The following is a 19,582-nucleotide window of genomic DNA, read 5'->3' as shown; positions in this document are numbered from 1 at the left end:
TTTCAACTGCATCACAATTACCTGAAAACAGAAATTTGAACTAAGTCATTTGGGAATATTGTGAATAGTAAAGAATACTTTGAACAGTAGATCAATTGTATCATGAAATATATTCATTTAGTTAAGCCTGAGGACTGATCAGTTATGTTTAAGCTAATTAACAATGCAATTGACAATCCTATGATAGAGCCAATAATTTAACTTGGTAAATGATTTCTCCGACTCTTTCTTGATTTAAAATTTAAGCTAAAATAGCTACTGAAGAGAAACAAAACAATTGATTTTCTTTTTTTTCTGGAGAAGCAACCTCAGATCTTTTTTGTCCAAATAAACAATTGAAATAAAGCAGCAGTAAAAGTATTAAGGCAGGGAATATGAGTTTACTGAGCCTCAGACAATGAAGATCCCAGACACTGCAAAAGAAGAAACCTTCAGGGAAAGATGGAGCAATTAATCAATGATGATGCAGAATGTTATTACAGAAGGTACTGAATTCATGGAGAGCATCAAACTTTTTTGGTGAGACAGAGACCAGACTGTTTTGAGGATAGTACCATTTATGCACAATGACATTATCCACATATAATGCAATATGCTGTGAAATTTTACTTCACTATCCTCCTCCAATGCCTGCTCTCTACCAGATAGTTGGGTGGGATTGACTCTCTTAGCCCCATTATTTTCTAAGTAGTCATAGCCAGAGAATCACTCCAAAGCAACATCTTCCAGGTCTTGATCTGTTCTCTTTCATTCTCTGCAGGGAATTCTCCTTGGCCTCCTGAAAATATCTCATCTACACTCTGGCCTGACATATGTAAATACGTTAGCCTTCACAAGTATATGGAGGACACCAAGTGCTTAGTTTGCATGACTTCAAACAGCCTCTCAACATTATCTGATCTGTCACACTGCTTGTCTGGCATCCAGTGCTGGATGATCTAAATCTCTTCTTAGTTAGTACTGGGACATTGATGCTACGCACATCAAACTCTGTCCTGTAGTCTCCATCTCCTTGACAATTATATCAGATGAACCAGACTACACACAAACATGAAGCTGCATTTGTCATCAATTTGTGTTTTTATTTTGTTACAGAATTGAAAAAAATTCAGTATAGAAACAGGTCCTTTGGCCAATCCAATATCACTGAGAAAACACTGCTCTCTTCTAATAATCCTACATTAAATCCCAGTTTGTTTTATTTTCCTACATTCTCATCAATTCCCCCAGACCCCAAATACTGCCACACACCTATTACGGTCAGTTAACCCCCTAACATACGTGTATATGGACTGTGAGAGGAAACCAGAACACCAAGAGGAAAGCCACACAGACACAGAGGAATGTAGAAAGAACATCTGTGGTCAGTTTTGAACCTGGTTTCCTGTGTTGCGAGAGGTAGCTCTAGTGGCTACACCACTATGCCATTCATAACTCTTTTTGCTCCGAAAACATTGTCCAACAGTGACTTGTCCCAGCAGATTTCTGTTGCATTGTTCATTCATTTTTTGTTACATCCAGAGTTGAGTATTCCAATGCATTTTCATAAATAGAAGTCAACAAAAGTACAGCAGTCTACAACCTGGCTCATCCAAATCATGTCCTGTGATTAGGGTCTTCACTGGTTTCCAGTCCAGATATACCTCCATTTTAAAATTCACTTTTAATACTTTATCTCTGTGGTTAATTCCTCTTCTACAAGTATTTTGTAGCCTGGGGGAAAATACACACGCAGGACAACAAATACTTTTTCAGGTCTTAAATTCCTTCATCTGTTTTAGATGTTTTATTGCAGAAGGATGGTATCAAAATAAAAAATGACAAAATAAGTATTTACAAAAACGGTTCCCATTATGACAATCTCAACTCAACTTTGGACCACATCCTTGTGATGTATGCAGTATGAAAATAACTGAAACAAAATATACAAAGCCAGTATTCTAGTGGCAATTATGTGGCATACACATGCTTAACTTCCAAACACATATAGGTTAAACCTTGAAATGAGTTCTCCTTGCTCACCCTAGTAGGTTGATTAAGGAACTTTGCAATTACACAATCCAGCACTAATCAATTTACTTGTGAAAATCTTTCCTCACCAAACCTGGGAAAAGTATTCGAACATCGTCCTTTCTACAATATGGCAACTCTTCGTCCTTCTCCACCCATGCAAAATGACGTCACCATTCTCTCTTAAAGGCACTGACAGCTATTTAGCATTACTAAGGTGAATACATAAGTGCACTTTAACAATAAAAAATTATATTCAATGATCATCTGGTTACAAGTATTTGACAATTTTTTGTTTCTCCAGCTTTGGCTGTTTATCCATTCTGGTTGTCATTATTCCACCAGTGGTGTCTCTCTCCCAGAAATTCTTTCTCATTTGGCCAGGAAAAGAGTGCTGTGCTGTTGAAAAGAGGTTTGACAGAGGACAGCATCAGTGGTTCCCTATCTGGGCTTCTTGAGACCTAGTTCCAGATTCAACCCCTGTCTTTCCAGTGGAATATTCGATAACATGAATAACTGGTGCAAAAATTCCCCCAAAGACATCACCAAAACAACGGCACCCAATATTAACCCACAGCATGATGTTTAACCTTCTCTGATAGACCTGCTGTACTCACAGATGACTAGAATTAACATATCATGTTTTCTATTTAACTGTACTATTTAGTCACTGGACCTGCAGCTTCATGGGCCACTCTACACATTGCATATGCTTAGCACTGAATCTTCCTGAATCTTCAATTATCCTTCTTTGCTCAAAACTTAATTCTGAAGGGGATATATCAACTTGTAACATTTGTTTGGCAAGATGATAAGGCAATGGACCATTAAAGATATGACCAGCAGTCAAAAGGAGTTTCTGGGTGAGACAAATAAAGGCATCAGCCCCATCTGTGGAAGACCTGGTTGAGCTAATCTCTGATTCCACACTTTCAACAAAGAAGTCCGTCTAAAGATGCATTGATCATATGCATAACTAAATAAAGTTTTTATTCATTTATCTGACTGATCAGATTAATGCAGCAAGTGTTTTATAGGTGGTAGAATTTAATACGTCAGGCAGCATCTGTGAAGGCAGGGGAATTGTTGGTATTTTGGGTCTTGATGTTGGGAATTAGGTGAAAACATCAACCATCCCTTTGTCTCTACATATGCTGCTGACATGCTGAGTTCTTCCAGCAATTTATTGTTTTTGCTGTAGGTTCTAGCATTGCAGAATCTTCTGTCTTACTATTTTAACAATAATCTATAATGCTTACATTAAATATTAAAAGTCTCTCACATACAGTATAAGTACATTTACTATTCTCTAATGCTTCTTACAACTGCTTCAGTTACTTGATGGGGAGAGAAAAAACAAGAAAAAAAACAGCAGTTAGTATAAGGACTATTGCTTCAAATTATCTATTGACAGCAAAGAGATTCATTAATCAAAGAAACAACTGTTATATTAACCAGTATAATTTTGGTTATTTTCTGAATTTTAATGGGATAACCACTGATAATGGTCTTGCAATGAAGGGATGGTGCACACAAGACAACTCACTGCCAGCTGCTTAGAAAGTTCATGTGGCCTTCAGGGTATGTTTCCAAGGATGCTGTTTGGCATACAGTGTGCTTGGTCTGTCTGTGTTTCAGAATTGCACCATTTGTGATTTACTCATGTTCATGTACTTCCGTGAATGCAGCATGGGAGAATATAAAGACAGAACTAAATATTGGCTAAAATGCAGCAAGGGTTAATGACCCAGAAATTATCTTTCAGTGATTTAGGAGCAGCTTCCACTGTTCATTATGTTTATAGCTGTCATAGAAACTTTTCTAGCATTTGAGGTGATACTAATGGAATTCAGAGATGTTGTTCAGTCCTGCATTATTTACCCTTCACTATCAGAATAAGTGATACCACAGCACTTCGGCCAGATTGCAAAATCCATATTGAGCTGCCTTGAGTCGAGAGGAGGAAGTATGGGTTAGGATATTAAATTCTGCTGAATGTCATAGGCAACAAACAAAAACATAGAATTTAGAGAATGAAGGGACAGGTGATGTTAGGTATTGAGGTGAAACAAACAATCTATTGAATGGAATTACATTTTCAAAATCGTTATTCAATTCCACAGAATATATCAATGCATATTTACTTTGTGAGATTTACTTAAGCAGGCATACCTGTACAGCAAATCACCAAAGACAAAATCCTGAAAGGTGTAATATTCACAAGCCATCCATGTTTGCTCTGTGTAAGGTTATTGATAGCTTTGTACTTAGCCTTAAAGCCATTAGCAACTGAGAATCACAAGCAAGAGGAAATCTGCAAATGCTGGATGTCCTGCCAAAGGGCCTCAGCCTGAAATATTGACTGGACTCTTTTCAATAGATCCTGCCCGACCTGCTGAATTCCCCCAGCATTTTGTGTGAGCCTGGTTTAGAGCTGCAGGAACAACACAATGAGTAAAAGGGAATTCATTGCACCAGACTGATTTGGATTTTTAAGATCCTTTCAATGAAATCATTTTATTTAACTTTTAAAGTAGGAACATAATTGCAGGATTACTTAGGTTATAGATATAGATGAAATTCAACCCATGCAATCAAGATGCCTGCAGGCCTGTGCTCACAGGAATTTAACAAAGTGGGTGGGGTAGGGAGGTTGGCGGGTCTAATTGACACCAATTGAATATTGAAAGATCTAGGTAGAGTGGACATGAAGAGGATGTTTCAGTTAGTGAGGGAGTAGAGGAACAGAGGACATGGCCACTGAATACAATTACGTCCCGTTAGAATATAGATGCGGTGGAACTACTTCACTTAGGCGATGGTGAATCTGTGGATTTCATTGCTACAGAATGCTGTGGAGGCCAAGTTATTGGATGTATTTAAAGCAGATTGATAGTTTATTGATTAGTAAGGGCATCTAAGGTTACGGTGAGAAGATAGGGGAATGAGGGTTAATAAATCAGCCATGATGGAATTGTGGAGCATACTCAATGGCTGAATGATCTAATTCTACTCGTAGGTCGTTTGATATTATGATATAATTTGAAGGAATGCAGCTTTGCATTTGTGAAATAAGAAGTTTAATTGCACTGTTATATATACTTGTATTGAAAGCTTCATATATTTCTCATGTCTTCAGTGGATAACGCATGGGTCAAGTTCAGAATTTTATGCCCTTCATTTATTTTATTGTTGAATCCATCTTTGACACCCTGGTGATGCCAGGTGGAGCCTCTGAGAACATCTAAATTTGTGAACTATATAAACTTCACCCTTCTTACTGCAACCTCCGAGCCGGTTTAAGAGTGGTAGAATTCATACCCTGGAGGATTATGTGCACAGGAGGAAGGAACATTCAGTTCCAGAGGTTTATGTGAAACTAATTTCATCCCATGGAATTGTGTCTGGCAAATTATTGGCACAGGAGAAGAAATAAAATAATTTGCTGGTGAGAGAGCAAAGACAGGAATCCTTATTTCATTTCAGTCTGTGCTTCTTTTCAGATGTCAGTGTAGATGTGAGCTTCTCCAACATATACATTAAAAATATAAGATTGTGAATATCTGTATACATCACCATGATCAGAATCCCCAGGGATAGAGACAAAGAATTTTTTGAGGGGTTTTCTTTACAAATGCTTTCAGCATCAATACACTGTGAAAATCATGGTACAGATTATATAATTAATTTGCATCTCTTGAGAATGATCTTTTTTTTTCACAAATAAGGGGAAAATCTCCAGTAGTATCAAGATCCCTCCAATCAACAGACCAGAGTCCACGGGGAGAAATTTGGAGCTGAGATCACTATGAATAAAAAAAAGATGCTGGAAGTGTTCTCCAGCTTAGGCAGCATTTTTAGAGAGAGAAACAAAATCACCATGGTAGCTTCATATATATTGCCAAGCTTGCTGAGTGTTTTCAAATTAATTTCAAAATTATAACATCTGCACAATTTTGTTTTTCATTTATGTTTTTGGATGTGATCGGAATTTCTGCTTGCACTGTTTAAGCCATGCAAAGCATCAAGGAATTTCAGGTAGAAACTAGGCTCAGCACACATCAGCAGTTCATTAACATTCATTATTAGTTATAAATCATGGTGCCAGAAGCCACACAGATTTCAAGAACTGGTTATGTTTCAATGTGATTTGATCAGCATTCTACTAATCTGTACTACTCGTGAGCCTTTGAGGAGGTTCCACCACGGTGCAGGCTGACAAGTGACTAAACCCAGGTGTGAAGGAAAGACAGCCTCCCATGTTGAGACGGAAACAAGACTTTATTGATTGGAATTCCAACTGAACGTCAGTAGTTCGACTGGGTGACACTGCAAGACAAATCATTCTCAAACCACAAGGATCTCACAATCTGTAGTAACTGGGACTTCACTTTAAATAAGCACAGTATGCTGAAAACCTGTGCAAGTCAAAATAAACTTAACGAGATTAAACAGAAAGCATAAGGGCATAATAACTCCAGATAAGACAACAATTAATAAATACAGGTGCACAGGCCTGCAAAGCACATGACTGTACCTCTTTCCCGAAGGCCAGCAACTAACAGCCCAAGAGGTCTTGGGGAACTTGAGACCGGGCTGGTAAATTTCAATAGGTTTCAATAGGTACACTTAATGTCAGAGAAATGTACAGTCGGCTGTCCTTATCTGCGGATTCAACCAACCGCGGATCATGAAAACCCGTAAGTTCTCTCTCCAGCACTCATTGTTTAAGCATGTACGGACTATTTTTTCTTGTCATTATTCCCTAAACAATACAGTATAACAACTACTTACATAGCATTTACATTGTATTAGGTATTATAAGTAATCTAGAAATGACTTAAAAGTAGAGGCAGTCCCCGGGTTATGAATGAGTTCTGTTCCTGAGTCCGTCTTTAAGTCAGATTTGAAGTCGGAACAGGTACATCCAGTATTATGTAGCATCAGTTAGTCAAACGTTTTTCTTAGTATACAGTACATATTTTACCTTTCTATGCATATAAAATACTTAAGAAACATACGTATTTCAATAAGTAAACCACTGCATTGCTTAGTAATAATTGTAGCTTTCATCGGGGCAGGGCCTTTCACATGCTCCATTAAAATTGTTCCAATCGTTGACTGATATAGTCTAACGCTTTTCCAATGACCGATGGCGTTTCACCTCTTTCCGATCACTTTATTACTTCCATCTTATTTTCAATCGTGATCGTGATTATTTTCATGAACAGAAACACTGCGGATTCAGAGCTGCACTGGGTCCTAATGTCCACTGCACTGAAACATGTTAAATAAAGTCCGGGGTTCCACTGGGTCCTGAAGACCACCGCACTGAGACAAGTTAAATAAAGGACTTGAGCATCTGTGTTTTTTGGTATCTGCGGGGTGTCTCGGAACCAATCCCCCACGGCTAAGGAGGGCCAACTGTATACAATATGCACCCTGAAATTCTTTTTCTTGACAAACATCCACGAGAACAGGAGTGCCCCAAAAAAATAAATGACAGTTAATCATTAGAACTCTAAAGCCCCCTACAGTTCCCCACTCCAACGCACAAGCAGCAGCAAGCAATGACACCCCCCACCACCACAACAAAAAAGCACAGCCCCCCCCTCACCGAGCACTCAAGCGTGCAGTAAAGCATGAATAAAGACACAGACTTATGGTACCTTAAAGACTACTCATTCACCCAGTAATCCTACATACCAATGGCTTGCTCTCTCCCTAATAAGGGAAAAGGTGGTGTCCCTGTTTCAGAGCGAGAGGGGAGGCATAACAAACTACTCACGGATTTGTGATGTTAGAAGTCTTCTGCTTCACTCTTTCCGGGGTCTGGGGCCAGGGAACTCAGCTCTCTGGATACACAGCCCACCACAGCAAACCCGCTGCTCCCGATGCTCTGTGTTCTCCCATGACGCCTCAGTCAGGGGCATTGGCCTTGAATCAGCCCATCTCCAGAGCCACGAAAATCTAGCAACCTGAAGGCATACAAGTCTTCCAGGCTGGGTCCTTGGGATATCAAAAAGCAGCCAGTCATGAGGCGCTGAAAGCAGGTCTCATTCCCACAAAGAACTGAAGTCAGAGTGTAACTCCAGGTCAGACTCTTCAAAAGAACCTTGAAAACATTGCATATACATCTGGAACACGTGATAGTCCTCGGAAACATGGAATTGCCCTTGCAAACATGGGATAGAAAAATCCTCAAAAGCTTGCATAATCCTCAGAAGTCTGGAGGGCTCTGGAAGACTCTGAAGACCTTGACCACCTTGAACATAGACTAGAGAAGCACTGAGCATAACTTTAGGACAAGTATGGAGATAGAAGGCACCTCTGCCTACAGCCGACTTTTGTCCAAGCTACTGTTGAACCTCTCCTGGGTCCACTTGTGGTGTGGGTCCTTCTGTCATGGTGTGCTCTGACAGATGACTGAAACCAGATGCGGTGGAGGAATGACAGACTCCCACATTGAGACAGAAACAAGAATTCATTCATAGGAATTCTAACAGAACATCAGTGGTTCAACCAAATGACGCTACAAGATAAATTGTTCTCAAAACACACAATGACTCCACTATCTGAGTAATTGGGGGTCTGATTTAAGTAAGCACCGTCCCCAAAAATCCATGCCCATCAAAATAAACTTGACAACTTTAAACAGTAGGCACAAGGACTTGACAACTCCAGATAAGATAACAATTAACAAATATAGGTTCACAGGACCATAGGGCACTTGACAGGCTTTTAAAATCAAGCACCTTTAGGAGGAAAAAGGTGCAAGTGCTTTAAGTTAAAGGAGTTGCATAAATCAATGTGATCAATAAATGACTTAAAACAATTTGTTAAAGGTAATTTGGTTATTTAATAGTTGGTTTTCTTTGGATTAAGAGTAAAGTTATAAGTTTTTCATGTAATAAATGCAATTCCAGACTATTAAGATAACAATAATTAAATATATGAAAATTCAATTGATTGAAAATATATGCAATCAAGTGTTTGATGTTAATTGTATGACATTTATGATAGTTATCTCGTGTGTGCTATTGGTTTTCTTATCACTTACTCATATAATAATATGAATAGTGACAGAGGGTATGAAAATAAGTTGCCGATGTAAACTATAAATGTGTCGAAATATTGTATTTTGCTGAAATGTACTCTAGGTGCTTAAATCATTTCTGCATGATATATTGTTAACTCTTCACATATTGTGCCATCTTTTGATAGAATTTACAGATAATAGTTTTTTTTTATCTTTAACAGATTGTATATTGGAAAATAAGAAGCCTATTGGAGAGAAGAAAGCGGCACGCTGAAAAGCACATCCTTACTTTCAGTGGACCACGCAGCCACGGGATGGTTCCAGGTCTAGAGCCCTACAGTGAATACAGTCTGATCGTGATGGTTTTTAACAGGAAGGGTGATGGGCCACAAAGTGGATCTATCCATTTCAAGACTCCAGAAGGAGGTAAATTATCTTTTTCATCATTTGCCAATTGTTGCTTCACTGAACTTAAATATATTGTGATTTCTTGTAAATCACATGTAATTCAAAAATCTGGATACAGTTGAATCTCTATTGTCATAATTAAACACAAGTTAACTGCATAAACAGATTCATTCCCCTTATATATTTTTCCTTAAGAATTTAACTGCAAATTGCATGTATTGCATGCAATGGAGAAAATTATATTGGATAAGATTGAAGACATTGCTGAATAAATAATGTCCCCTGAGGGTGCTTGTTAAACATTCCACTTTCAATTGTAATGTAAAGTAGGAGATAAGGAAGGGTCTTGGAATATACTCCTAAAATGAGTTCCGAAACAGAATAACAACACTTTCTGTATAACCTGCAGACTGAAACTGAAAATTGATTCCAGTTGATTTCTGTATATGAGTATATTCATGATACACCAAATAAAGTTGGTTTGTTGGTTCCCCTTATCTTTAAAGTATTTTTAAGTTTGAGTTTATAGTGTTATAGAGAGATACAGATTTGAAATTAACCCTTGGCCCAACACTGCATGCTAATCATCAGGCACTCTACCCTTACCATTTTATTCTTCCCACAATCCCATCAACTCCCCCTCTCCAGATTCTACGACTCAATACACTGGGGTAATTTACTGAGGCCAGTTGATCAAACAACCTGCACATATTTAGAATGTGGGAGGAAACCAGGGACGCTGAGGAACTCCAAAGTGTTACATGGAAAGTGTGCAAACTCCACCTAGGCAACAGCCTAAAGGTTGGGTTTGAATACAGGTTACGCCAGCTGCAAATAAAAAATATTGTTCTGTCTGGGTTTAGTCTGCTGCCTGGACATACTATCCATGGTTTCTATTCACCCATAATTACCTAAGCTGAATGTGAAAGGCTCACCTTGACCCATCAGACATATCTGGCAAGGTTGCAGTAGGAAATAGATCTCAAGCAGAGTACTGCAGGGGGCCAGTTCTGGGAATCCTCAGACTAGATGCAGAGGTGGATACAGAAAGTCCATACCAGGCAAAATTTTAGATAAGTTTATAATTTTCCTGAAGTTGACAGAGATTTTACAAATAATGAGATTGCTTTCAATAATAAAAAATAAAAGTAAATAAAAATTATTAAAATAGGAATCAGACAATATAAAGTAAAATAACTTTATAACTTCTGTGAATTTAATTCCATTTTTTCATCTAATGCACAGAGCCTGGAGACCCATCACTCTGCTTTTATTTGAATATAGTGGTGAAGCACACAGATGAGCCAGCAGCTGTCTCTTAGTTTATTACAGATCTACTACAAGTCTGAATAAGTCTTGGACTCACCTGGGGGATGTTACATGCAAGGGTTTCCTTTGGGACTATTAGCCATGACCATCTTGAATTGACTCTATGCTGTGACTGAATCAAGTGAAGATAAGGAAACTAGTGATGCAAATATCATTGTTCAGGAACAATTTGGCTGTGCTTGCAACTACTATATCAGCAGCTGAGATAAAGGAATTGCAAAGTCAAAATTAGATTGTTTTGTAACTGCAAACAGAAAACTTCTTTAATTATTTTCTAGGTCGAGGATGTACCAAATAAATGATGCTTGTTAAAACCCAAATATTATTGAAATAGCAAGAAGCACACCAATTGTTAAATTACCAGCAGGATAGCAAGAAGTGTGACAATGCACCATGCTCTTCATTGGGTGCAGCAGCTGGATATAACTGTAGGATAGACATTAAAGGCAATTTAAAAACATTTGTCAAGGCAGAATCTGATTTGTTTTATTGTTAGACTTTGTTATGCAGTTTTGTCTGTATAGAGTTATGGAGCACTGCAGCTTCTCCCATGACTTCTGCCTTTGGCTTCTATCTGCAACTTTTTCTGTGATTTTAACTGATAATACATCCATTCCTCATCTTGCAAAGGAATATACTCTGAGAAACGATTTCATAAATTAAACCGGCTGGTCCAAATGTATTGTAGGTGTTTTGTACTGTGTATTCAAATAGTCAGAAAACACTATGAAAGTCTTCATTGTAAAAGATGCTTAATGGCATCCTGTGAAAATTTATAAAATGAATATATGTAAATTGAGGATTATGTGAAACTCAAAAATCTCCTGAAGACTTGTAAAAAAGTTGTTTTTACACTCATAATACTTTAACCATTTTTTACAATACTATCAACTATTCACTTTCCTTAGAGTAACCAGCATTCAAATTGTGGATATTGTAGCCATTTGTCTTCCTGTGTGAATACAATACACTAGTCACTGTCTTTCTTTGCGAACTCATAGGTGGTCAATGAATAGTAAAACTCAGGTGGCAATGATTATGATTTTGAATATGTTGATTTTCTTGTTTAACTTTCAATGCGGATGCTACTTTTACTGAAACCTAACATTGATACACTTGTTTTAATGAAAATATTTGAACAATAAAAATGACCAAATAAATACCACTGAACTGAATCAAAAGAAAAAATTTGAAAAAAAATCAAGCATATTTATATCTTTCAGTTTGTTTTGTTGTCTTTTCCAAAGTAAATATTTTTGATTTAATTGTCAATAAAACCAATAGACTGATTGGCACCAATATGAAGCTTTAATTCCTACTGTGAAGAAAAGTAGCAAATTTGGGGGCTACCCAGTCTTCACTTTGATTTCCAAAAAATAAAATGTGGTTTCTTCCGAAACAGAACAAAACAGATAAAGTTCTTCAAATAATGATTTTCAGTACTCACGCCACATGCATAGGGTTCCCATATTACAGAAGAGAATGAGATTATTTCTAGTATCTGCATCTTCCCTTTAAGGCTTTTATTATAATTGAAATTGATTGCCTCAACTGGAAATGTCAGCACACTGTCTGTGCAGTCATCCAGATATACTTCAAAAACCAATTTTAACTTTTTCCTCATGGAAGATGGGCATCAACATGAAAAAAAACTATGTGGCTTTTCAGAATATTGTGATTCCCAAAGGTGCAGGAATTAATGGGATATAGTCAGCTGAACTTCTGAGATTCCTTTGCATAATGACTGCACTGCATAAATCTGAACAAATTCCACTTTATGAGCATTCAGCTTCTTTGTAACCAACTCTTGCCGGCTGATGCAAATTAGTGTGTGGATCAAAGGCACCTGTTATGAAAACCTTTTTTAAAGCAATCCACAATATTTTTTGATTCCTCATTGTTATGTTACCTATAAAGGCACTTAACTTTGGGGATTTGGAAACTACCTGCTGCGGCTCTCAACCCTGATATTGAAGAAACACCAAAGCAAATTATTTAAAAATTGATATAATGAGATGACTTACTTCACCAGAATAGATGAATAAGGCATGTATAACCCAGGGAATGCCATGCACCAAGCCCAGCTAAAATCAATGCAGATTTACTTAACCCAGCCATGATGAATGGATTTGGCCTGAAACATTGGCTCTTTGTTCCTCTGCATTGATGCTGCCTGACCTGCTGAGTTCATCCAGCATTTTGTTTGTCTTAGCTGTATTTCCAGCATCTGCAGAATCTCTTGTGTTTAGGTTATTAACTGGTGGCAAAATAAGGAGCCTCGAGTGGGGTAGGTTTCCATACACTGCAGGTGGCTATTTAAAATAACAGGAGAAACCTCAGGAGATTGTTAGAAGAAATTTGTTGCTTATTATGTAAATCAACTCCCAGCTTGGGAATGTGCCTGTTACATTTGGTCCCGCCTTCCCCTTCAACAAATACAGTTGAAACATTAACTGTTCAAACATATATTAACGTTTATCCACTTCAGTTTGGAAAGCTATGTCAGGAGGGGGTGTTGTATGCAAAGGAGTTCTGTAACATTTGGTTCTTGGCTCTAACTATGGAACAAATAAATAACTAGTAGGAGTCACAATTAAGAAGTTTCCAGATGTCACCAAAATCGTCTGCTTTTGGCCAGGATGAACGTGATGTACCATATGGTTTCCTTCTATAAATCTGTAATAAATGAAAACAACTTCTTAGTAGCTGCCTGTGTTCAATATACTACAGTGCCAATTACCTCTGTTAGCCATGACTGGCATGCTGTCTAAATGCTATCTTAGACATACTGTGAGTAAAATACCTACAGTTTTGCCAGAGAGAGTTTGACTTTGCCTTTGCTTCTAACTTTCTAAGTGTAATAGAATTGGCCTAACTTGCTAAGTGTAATTTGCCGCCCAGATGACACAAATACGGCTTCAGCCTTTTTCATTTAAGCCATTGTTCCATGCAACTCTTACACCTTGCCTAGTAACTGATATTGCAGGCATAAAAGAGAATATTAAGTCCCTTGTAGAGCACTTCTTTTGACATTCCCTTTCCCATTCAAAACAAAAAGAGAAGCCGTGCCTACCAGGACACTCAGTATTCATTTAAAAAGGAGCAGATTGTCTTTGACCATCTGGAATTGTGACCAGGATCAACGAGTTGCTCCTGTCTTGAGTCCGGTGTTGATAATCTGCTAGAGCAGTGTCATAGCTCCTACTAACAATGGCAGCTATTTACAGTGTTAGGACTTCTCCCACTAAAGAGTAAGATTTCCATAACAGCTTGCAGTTCAGTGGTCCTGTGTGGGGAACGTGGGACTCACAAAACTGAAAGTTATAAACCACGACTCAGTTAATTGACACCATCAAGTCCAGTGCGCTGACACATTAGACTCCTTATGGAATCCAGTGATGATGCGTGAATGTCTGTTGCTTTCCTGCAATTAAGCATGAAATGTTGCACATTGAACCTGCCTGCCCGGTTAAGAACTTGGCTCCTGGCTGCATATTACAATTTTTTCAAGAGAGAAAGGTAGGTGTCGTATAATATGCATTTTTGACCTAATTAAATTTATTTCAACAAATATAATAAATTTTAGAATCTACCATTAGGATAATTATTTTAGTTTTTAAGAAAAGAAATTTAATTTTTGATAGGCTTTGAATATTATTGTTGTGGGCATTTTCAAGCATTCATGTTGTTTAATGGTGGGTTTGGTCTGGGAGTGTAACATCAGCAACAATCTGCTGTAGGACTATTACATGGTTCCCCAGTACAACAAGATGGACTCTTGACCACTCAGTCTACCTTATTATGAACTTGCACTGTTCCATCTGTATTGTGTTTTCTATGTAGCTGTCATGCTTTTATCCTGCATTGCCACTATTTTACCTTGGTCTACCTCACTGCACTTTATGCAAAACAAGCTTTTTCACATGTGGCAACAATGCGCCAATTCCAATTCATACTACATAATTTAGATCTCGAATTATGCAATACACTCTTAGTGGCTACTTTATTAGGTACACCGGTACAGCTGCTAGTTAATGCACATATCTGATCAGCCAACGATATGGCAGCAGCTCAATGCATAAACGCATGCAGACACGGTCAAGCAGTTCATTTGTTGTTCATACTAAACATCAGAAAGGGGAAGAAATGTGATCTACATTACTTTGATCGCAGAATGATTGTTGGTGCCAGATAGAGTGGTTTCTCAGAAACTGCTGATCACCTGGGGTCTTCATGCACACCAGTCTCTGGAGTTTGCAGAGAATGGGGCGAACAACAAGTAACATCCAGTGAGTGATAGTTCGCTGGATATAGCGCCTTGTTAATTAGATAGGTCGGGGAGAATGGCCAGACCGGTTCAAGCTAACAGGAAAGCAACATTAACTCAAACATCCTTGCGTTATAACAACGGCATACAGAAGTGCATCTCCGAATGCACAACACATCAAACATTGAAGTGGACAGGCTACAGCAGCAGAAGACCAGAAACGTACAGTCGGTGGCCACTTTATTGCATCAGGTGGAAGCTAACAAAGTGGCCACAGAGTAAAAGTTTTTTTCTCTGCTGAATATTTCAAAGCACATTAATAAAACAATCCAGTTTGGTCAGAGTTGTTTCTCTCCAGCCATGAAAACTGCACTTTTCAGATCCCCTCTCCATTTCAATGAGGTTTCAAACCAGAGCATGATGTGTGAGCATCCGCTGATGTAAATAATTGATGAATTAATATCTAATCATGTTGGCCAACGTGAAAACCATGTTTATTAAATATATATCAGCTCAGGAGGAGTTGGAAAAGACATGGCAAATTAATGAGATACATCTTTATTATTGCATTAATGCATCCACTTTAATGGCATAAAATTCTGAACAATTTGTGTTGAAGGGAACTTATGAGGTCCAAAACTGCATCGATTGGTGGGTGACCTGCATTGTTGTCACCAAAAAAGAAATCATTATCTTGTTACAACCATTTCTATTATGGCCCATGAAACTGAGACATTTGCTTCATTAATGGCAAGTTATCCAGTGGCATCAAAGTAGCACAGATAATTCAAGCCTTATGGACCGTATTAATGACATGATTTATGGAGCAGTGAAGGTGTGTCTGTTTTCACATCAGAAATTATCTCTGTTTAATTAAAAATTAATAACTGGAATTTTATTTAATGTGTGGATATGCCTTATAATACCTAATATTAGGAAAAATGGTAAAAATTACTTTGTATGCTATTTGTGGGTTCTGAAAATATTTCTCTTTAATTTTCTTTTTTCTTAATAGAGACTGAAACCTAGAAGTATAATTGAAAATGATTTTGCTTTGCCTTGACAGTCCCTGCACAGCCGGCTTTTCTGAGAATTGGGAACTTCGCCAAAAACTCAGTGACTCTGATGTGGGGACCTCCAGCAAAACCAAATGGCGTTCTGACTGGTTATTTGCTCCAGTACCAACTGAGTAAGTAGAAAATGTGGTTAAATGGACTATTTTACAAATTAACTCCATCTGCTTTATTTTATTGTATTGTGCAAAATAGATATTGATGCAAATATATCTTCATTTAAAAACTTACATTTATATATCACCTTTCTCAATTTCAAGATATCCAAAATACTTCACAGCCATTTTATCCCCACTGGGAGCCAGTTAGTTTGTGTGCTTAATATAAATTCTAGAGCTTTACTTCGAAATAATGTAATTTGATCTTAATATTGCAGCTAATGGAACAAATGGGTTGAATGTCAACATCCCAATAGCTTCTCAGTACTGTGGTGGTCTTTCAACATTGACTGTAGGTGGTAGCATCTGAACTGATTTGTTAATCTTAGAGACAAGAATGTTTCCCACATTGCAATAGCTCGTAACAATTAGTTGTTAATATTAAGGCTGTCTGTTAGAACGGTACAGAACAGGAACAGGCCATTCAGCCCACAATGCTGTGCTGAACCAGCTAAGAAGCAAATCAAAAACACCCAAACATTAATTGCTCCTATCTACACCATGTCAATTTCCCTCCTTCTTCCTTACATCCATGTACCTATCCTAACATCTCTTCAAAGCCTCTAAATGTATTTGCCTCCACCACAATACTAGCCAGCACATTTCAGGCACCCACAACTCACTGAATAAAAATCTTACCCCTCATTTCCCCTTGAACCTACCCCCTCCCACCTTCAGTGCATGTCCTCTGGTATTAAAGAGATACTCTTGCCTTAACATTTCAGAATTCAGTCAGCTTTTCCTGTTTTGTTTTGAATATCAGAATACAGAAAATATAATTATAGAAAATACTTGGCAGGCCTTTAATAAGTTTACACACACTCGGGGCCATGATATCACATACTGGCAACTCCCATGTTACAGCCAGTTAGGTTAAGGAAATTTTTCCTTATGGAATTCAAACTTCCTTTTCCTTTGCCATGTGAGGAACTACAGTAGCCATGGACAGATCCTTAATGTAATCCCTCAGACTTTACAACACTTCAATTACCAAGTCACTGCAATTTAATCCATGATCCTTCACACCTTCTACACCACCCTTCTCCCAAGAACTCCAGTTAATTCCATCCTTTTTTTAATATCCCTACTTACTAAACAACTCCCTAATCTACAAGTCTTGCCCATAAGAGAAAATGCCTTGCGGATTGTCATCACTGATAATAAAATATAGTAGCTAAAATAACTGGTCCCAGAACACAAGCAGTCATAAAAGTCAAGCATATTTTACTTATTCATAAGGAGAACAACATCACCCTTGTCACCCACACTGTTCGGAAGTCTGAACAGAAAACTATTATCTTTATACAGAGTTGGATTATCAGTTATGGATATTGACCACTTGGTAATGTGTGTGTGTTTGAAATGCTTACTTGCAAGATTATTCACCATTCACAGTAGTGTGTTAAATGTTAACCGAAACTTCAAGCTGATAACCAATGATATTTTGAAGTTAGTAAAGAAATTGTCCCTTAGTTTTTGGGTGTACTTCATATCCTTCTGTTATTCCTATCTTGTCTGTTTCTGGCACCGTCTAGGTTGATTTTGCACTGCCATTGTCAGTTTCACCTGTCTGTCTGAAACACACAAAACTGGCTCTGGGGGACTCACTTCAAAGGTCTCCCTTGTCTGTTGTTGACTACACATTGCTGCCGTCATCCTTGGCTGGGTGTTGTCTTTAACCCTTGCCAACCACAACTTCCACAAGATGTGTACAGCATTGCACTCAGAGGCATCTGTTCATATGTCATCAGACTGAAAAGCATGTCGCAAAGGAAAGACTCACCTGTGACTGACAAACCAATGGACACAGTGATGTCATTTCCAAATATTATTGCCTCACAGCATTGAGTGAGTAAAAATGAAAATTGACAGAATGTGTTTTGATTTTTATATCAGTATTGTTCATCCCTCAAGTCTATTGTTTGCCTCAGCTGTTAAATAACAGTGTTGATGCCTTTGTCATCACAGAGAAAATCTATTAATATAAGCAAGAAACATCCCTGTGATATAGACAGCTTTCTAGGAACACAATCATTCCATAATGCAGGGACCACCTTTTCTACTAATGAGGATTTGCAACCTGATAAACCTGTCCTTTGTTTGTTTTACTACAGCTCAGTCAACAAATGGAGGGTCAGGTTATGTTAGGGGTGGCGAGATTGATTGCTGTGGAGAGTAGCCATGGGCAATGGGAAAGGGATTCAAAATATGGTTATAAGTTTGTGCGATTGGCAGAGGTTATGTCATGAGATGGTAGAGATCAGTCCAGGAAAATGGTAAGGGCACCGTATATTCAGAATGCCATTAAAGGTTGTGTCAACTAATTAATTGATGAGGTGGGAGAAGGTATTGCTCTTGGATGTTAGTTAGAAAGGGGGATGGGGTTCATCATCAGAAGAGGAAAGGTTGGGTGCACAAATCATTGGTTGGAGAGATTGACAAGGATCACAGGCTGTTAGGATTACTTTCTGTGTGGGTGGGCAATAGTAGATGAAGGGTGAGATATGTAAGGGCATTACTTAAAGGGGACAACCCACCTGAGGCAGGTTTTCAGCAGTACACTTGGCTTGACAGTCACTTTGTGCATTAGTATCTTGTGAATGTTGCTTGACTCATGGAATGCAATGGAATATCATGCAAAATAATGGATTGCGTAATATGAGAATGAGAGAGAGGAGGTATGTTTCTTTGTTGTAGGGCAGATGCTGTTTGAAAGGAGTAAGTCTTGTCAGAAATGAATTTTTATTTAAGTCAATAAAATCAAGGGAATTGTCTGCGGAGTGACCATTGTAGGAGTGGACTAGTATTAAAGTGTGAGGCTTGGGCTCAACAGGCTGCTTTCTCTATTAATACATAGCTACTGTGCTTAATAATGGCTGCAGAGTTAATAGTACAGAATGTTCTTTGCCAGTGGCAGGTGGCAGGTACCTGGGTGAGTGCCAGGAGAGGGAAAGGGAAAATTTTGGCAGCCAGTGCAGAGAACCCCTGTGGTTGTTCCCTGAATAATAACTATGCCACCTTGGGTACTGTTGAGGGGGATGATCTACTGAGAGAAGCTGCAGCGACTGTGTCTCTGGCACTGAGCCTTGCTCTGTGGCTCAGAGGAGTTAGAGGAGCAAACAGGAGGATCTGTGGATGTGAAAGAGACACTTGGATGATATCTTGCCTCCTAGGTGCCAGGATTAGGGATGTCTCGGATCAGTTCGACAGCATTCTGAAGAGGGAGGGTGAGCAATCAGATGTTCTGGTAACAACGACATAGATAAGAAAAAGGTGGAGGTTCTGCAAAGAGAGTATA

The 19,582-nt window shown here is 38.3% G+C and overlaps 1 protein-coding gene across 1 annotated transcript in view; it reads left to right on the top strand.

Moving 5' to 3' along the window:
- The window catches only part of chl1b (cell adhesion molecule L1-like b), a 547,507-nt gene that overhangs the window by 385,248 nt on the left and 142,677 nt on the right, over positions 1–19,582 (top strand). The window contains exons 21-22 of the mRNA XM_059944908.1: positions 9,271–9,475; positions 16,120–16,242. Of these exons, the coding sequence (XP_059800891.1) occupies positions 9,271–9,475; positions 16,120–16,242 (328 nt within the window). The remainder of the gene's footprint in view (positions 1–9,270; positions 9,476–16,119; positions 16,243–19,582) is intronic.

This window comes from Hypanus sabinus, chromosome 19 (genome assembly GCF_030144855.1).
Source record: "Hypanus sabinus isolate sHypSab1 chromosome 19, sHypSab1.hap1, whole genome shotgun sequence".
Taxonomy (NCBI): domain Eukaryota; kingdom Metazoa; phylum Chordata; class Chondrichthyes; order Myliobatiformes; family Dasyatidae; genus Hypanus; species Hypanus sabinus.
The sequence above is the reverse complement of the archived record's forward strand: the minus strand, read 5'-3'. Positions and strand labels throughout refer to the sequence as shown.